Source organism: Poromitra crassiceps, assembly GCF_964638095.1.
Source record: "Poromitra crassiceps genome assembly, chromosome: 13".
Classification (NCBI taxonomy): Eukaryota; Metazoa; Chordata; class Actinopteri; order Beryciformes; family Melamphaidae; genus Poromitra; species Poromitra crassiceps.
In genome coordinates this window covers 47,322,795-47,327,760 of record NC_139644.1, presented here as the reverse complement: position 1 = coordinate 47,327,760, position 4,966 = coordinate 47,322,795, and the positions used below count along the sequence as shown (strand labels likewise).

At 43.6% G+C, this 4,966-nt stretch overlaps 1 protein-coding gene across 1 annotated transcript in view; it reads right to left on the bottom strand.

Moving 5' to 3' along the window:
• Positions 1-411: 411 nt before the first annotated feature.
• Positions 412-4,966, bottom strand: part of LOC310788630 (uncharacterized protein) — an 8,784-nt gene continuing 4,229 nt past the window's right edge. The window contains exons 4-5 of the mRNA XM_083650155.1: positions 2,354-2,479; positions 412-1,377 (exon numbers count right to left, since the gene is read on the bottom strand). Coding sequence (XP_083506281.1) covers positions 1,193-1,377; positions 2,354-2,479 — 311 coding nt within the window. The 3' untranslated portion in view covers positions 412-1,192. The remainder of the gene's footprint in view (positions 1,378-2,353; positions 2,480-4,966) is intronic.

The following is a 4,966-nucleotide window of genomic DNA, read 5'->3' as shown; positions in this document are numbered from 1 at the left end:
TCATATGTTATACATATCATCACTCTATCTTTAAAAATGAGCCTGCCACAGCCTCTGAAAGAGTAATATTGTCTGTGTGTGTGTGTGTGTGTGTGTGTGTGTGTGAGAGAGAGAGCGAGGGCCAAACATGGCAGGCGGGCCCCAAATTGGTCAGCCATGATCTGTAGATTGTTTTGGTGTGAGTTTGAGTTGCTGAGTTTGCAGATATCGGTGTAGAGATCGGACACTAGTTGGAAAATTAAACCCTGGGTACTTGGTCAGCTTTAAATGGTTAACCTGGTTTAATATCTGCATTGGCAGAGATGTTGACCTAATTTTGACAACTCTAAGAGCCATCTGCAGCAGCATGGTGAGATCAGGCCAGACTCTGATCAAAAAACAGGGCAGGATTGAGGGAAAAGTGCACATTGGACAGGAAGATTGATTGAATTTATTTGACAAATAAAAAATATACAATACACCAACAGGCATACAGTATAAAATAATTCATCAGGATATCACAATAAAGTCGTTAAACTTATTTCTATCGTGGTCCTGAGGTCTCGGCTGGGAGGCAAACAGAAAGGGAACGATGCTACAATACACAATAATACAATACAATACAATACAATACAATACAATACTACACATGAAAACATCAGTATGACAATCAAGAATAAAAAAGAGATATAAACCAACACAAGTTCAAAAACCAGTCATTACTGTAGGTTTTTTAAACTATTCAGAGAATTAGCAGATTTAATTTTGTTAGGGATTTTGTTCCACCCCCAACCGCCCACCATGTAGAGGAATGTACTTCAAGATCTTGAATTAGCCAGGACTCTCTGGAAGAAGAGATCTCAATGGGACCTTCCCGGATCAATATATAAATTCAAATATATAATCAATAATCAATGAATGACATATGTGGGGGCCCTTCAATTCTTGAACAACTCGACTGAGCTAGGAAAATAATTTAAGTCTAAGTTTCACCTCGGTGTGTTGGTTCTACCTTCAAAGCGTACGCGCATTAGCCTGGGTAAACCCAGCCCCCAGTGACCTGCTCTCAGGCTTACCCTGCTTACAGTCACAAGGTAGTGACTGAGAGCAGGTCTGAGAGCAGGTCACGTGGCGGCTGGGTTTACCCAGGCTACACGCGCGTGTGTGTGTGTGTGTGTGTGTGTGTGTGTGTGCGTGTTGTCATCTGTAGCCCCTAAACGAGGACTTTCCATGCTGTGAGGCCAGAGGTGAGCAGCGCCGCACTGACTCTGACGCTCCATGGTGCGTTGCAGGTGACGGTGGCGCCTGAGCCCAGCAGAGACGCCTGGGCGCCCGTGTTGAAGCACACGTTCCTGGACACGCAGCCGAGCAGCGACACCTGGGTGAAGCCTGATGTAGCTGCAGAGGGAGGGAGGGAAGATGGGACACATCAGAAACAGAATTAACTTAGCTAATTGTGGAGGCTAACTTAAAGTCTAGTGACTAGACTTCTAGTCTGACCACAGAGAGCCAGGAACTCGGTTAACTTCTCATCTGAAGGACGGTGCTCACTCACAGGACAGAGTCCCTGTCTCTGCCCTGGGGCATTGGGGAGATTATTCATCAGACCAGAGGGGGAGAGCACCTCCTACTGGTCCTCCAACACCACTTCCAGGACCAGTCTCCCATCCAAGGAGTATCCTAGGCCAGGCCATTACAATGTAATGCAGGAGCCACTGGTGCTGATACTGCCACCACCATGAGCGAACAGACAGCAAACTGCAGCAACAGAAACTTCGAGAGCAGGCTGGTGAGTTGAGAGCAGGGAGGTGAGTTGAGCGCAGGTAGGTGAGTTGAGAGCAGGTAAGTGAGTTGAGAGCAGGTAAGTGAGTTGAGAGCAGGCTGGTGAGTTGAGAGCAGGGAGGTGAGTTGAGAGCAGGTAAGTGAGTTGAGAGCAGGTAAGTGAGTTGAGAGCAGGTATGTGAGTTGAGAGCAGGGAGGTGAGTTGAGAGCTGGTAGGTGAGTTGAGAACAGGTAGGTGAGTTGAGAGCAGGTATGTGAGTTGAGAGCAGGTAGGTGAGTTGAGAGCAGGTATGTGAGTTGAGAGCAGGTAGGTGAGTTGAGAGCAGGTAGGTGAGTTGAGAGCAGGGAGGTGAGTTGAGAGCAGGTAGGTGAGTTGAGAGCAGGTAGGTGAGTTGAGAGCAGGTAGGTGAGTTGAGAGCAGGTATGTGAGTTGAGAGCAGGGAGGTGAGTTGAGAGCAGGTAGGTGAGTTGAGAGCAGGTAGGTGAGTTGAGAGCAGGTAGGTGAGTTGAGAGCAGGTAGGTGAGTTGAGAGCAGGGAGGTGAATTGAGAGCAGGGAGGTGAGTTGAGCATCAGTTTAGGGCAGGAACTCACCGGTGGCGTTGAAGCAGCTGTTCTCGACCCCCACACAGCTCGCCACAGCGCTGCAGCTCCCCGCCAGGCTCTCGTCCAAACTGCTGCAGGAGGGACACAGCTTCCCATTGACTGCGGTACTGGGAGCTGGAGACAGGTTACATGTCAAGGACAGAGACGGGTTGTATGTCATTGCTGTTGTGAAAACCTTGCGCTTCCATTCAATGTTTGTGTGATTTTTTTTATACTCAAATTGAAAGAGTTTGATCCTACTTGGCCAAGTAGGATATAATTTCTCTCTTTCTCGAACTCGAATACTTATTTAGCAACACCAAGTCTTTTTCCAAACCCACTGGATAAACTCTAACACTAAGCTAGTTTCTTGAAAAGGTTTTCACCCGACAACGACATTGGATCCAACATACAATGAGCACCATTTTAAACATGACACCAGCGAACTTTCCTACAGCTGTGCAACAATCTCTGACACTGGGGACAACCGTCACCAAAAGACTCATTCTGAAGGAATGGAAGTCCTCCTCTTCACTTTCTTTTCAGTTGTGGCTGATGGACATGATCTCTGTTATACAGATGGAGAGATTCAGGTCCCTGAGAATCAACTCGCTTAAAAGGTTCTAAGCTATATGGGACCTGTTTTTGGCCTACTTTGACGAGGTTAAGAATGACTGGAGACGGACAGGCTCGTCCGGCAGGTATCTAATGGACCCCTTATGTGGGATCCCATGAATACTATCTCTACAAACACATAAGCACCATATGCACCGTATGGTGCTTAGGGTGCACATCCCCAAGTTTGTCACACAGTGAGTCTGCATTGGCTGTCATCCTAGGATGCTAACCACCCTTACGCAGCTGCTAGCAACATGTTGTAATGTTGAATATCGATGATGGGGTTTTCATAACAATCTGATGTAGCATTTCAGAATAAAAGCCTTCTAACTATTCATATTTCACTGCATCACATTGCACACTGCACCCCCCAGGGTGGAGTACTATGAGTCTGAAGTGGAATGGTTCAATAATAACAGGTAGTTTTCTATGAATATTCCTCCAAATGTACATGTGATGCAGTGAAATATGAATAGTTAGAAGGCTTTTATTCTGAAATGCTACATCAGATTGTTATGAAATTTTCTGGGTGACGCCCCGGGGTGGAGTACTATGAGTGTGAAGTGGAATGGTTCAATAATAACAGGTAGTTTTCTATCAATATTCCTCCAAATGTACATGTGATGCAGTGAAATATGAATAGTTAGAAGGCTTTTATTCTGAAATGCTACATCAGATTATTATGAAATTTTCTGGGTGACCCCCCGGGGTGGAGTACTATGAGTCTGAAGTGGAATGGTTCAATAATAACAGGTAGTTTTCTATCAATATTCCTCCAAATGTACATGTGATGCAGTAAAATATGAATAGTTAGAAGGCTTTTATTCTGAAATGCTACATCAGATTGTTATGAAATTTTCTGGGTGATGCCCCGGGGTGGAGTACTATGAGTGTGAAGTGGAATGGTTCAATAATAATAGGTAGTTTTCTATCAATATTCCTCCAAATGTACATGTGATGCAGTGAAATATGAATAGTTAGAAGGCTTTTATTCTGAAATGCTACATCAGATTGTTATGAAATTTTCTGGGTGACGCTCCGGGGTGGAGTACTATGAGTGTGAAGTGGAATGGTTCAATAATAACAGGTAGTTTTCTATCAATATTCCTCCAAATGTACGTGATGCAGTGAAATATGAATAGTTAGAAGGCTTTTATTCTGAATTGCTACATCAGATTGTTATGAAATTTTTTGGGTGACACCCCGGGGTGGAGTACTATGAGTGTGAAGTGGAATGGTTCAATAATAACAGGTAGTTTTCTATCAATATTCCTCCAAATGTACATGTGATGCAGTGAAATATGAATAGTTAGAAGGCTTTTATTTTGAAATGCTACATCAGATTGTTATGAAATTTTCTGGGTGACCCCCCGGGGTGGAGTACTATGAGTCTGAAGTGGAAGGGTTCAATAATAACAGGTAGTTTTCTATCAATATTCCTCCAAATGTACATGTGATGCAGTGAAATATGAATAGTTAGAAGGCTTTTATTTTGAAATGCTACATCAGATTGTTATGAAATTTTCTGGGTGACCCCCCGGGGTGGAGTACTATGAGTCTGAAGTGGAAGGGTTCAATAATAACAGGTAGTTTTCTATCAATATTCCTCCAAATGTACATGTGATGCAGTGAAATATGAATAGTTAGAAGGCTTTTATTGTGAAATGCTACATCAGATTGTTATGAAATTTTCTGGGTGACCCCCCGGGGTAGAGTACTATGAGTCTGACGTGGAATGGTTCAATAATAACAGGTAGTTTTCTATCTATATTCCTCCAAATGTACATGTGATGCAGTGAAATATGAATAGTTAGAAGGCTTTTATTCTGAAATGCTAGATCAGATTGTTATGAACTTTTCTGGGTGACGCCCCGGGGTGGAGTACTATGAGTGTGAAGTGGAATGGTTCAATAATAACAGGTAGTTTTCTATCAATATTCCTCCAAATGTACATGTGATGCAGTGAAATATGGATAGTTAGAAGGCTTTTATTCTGAAATGCTA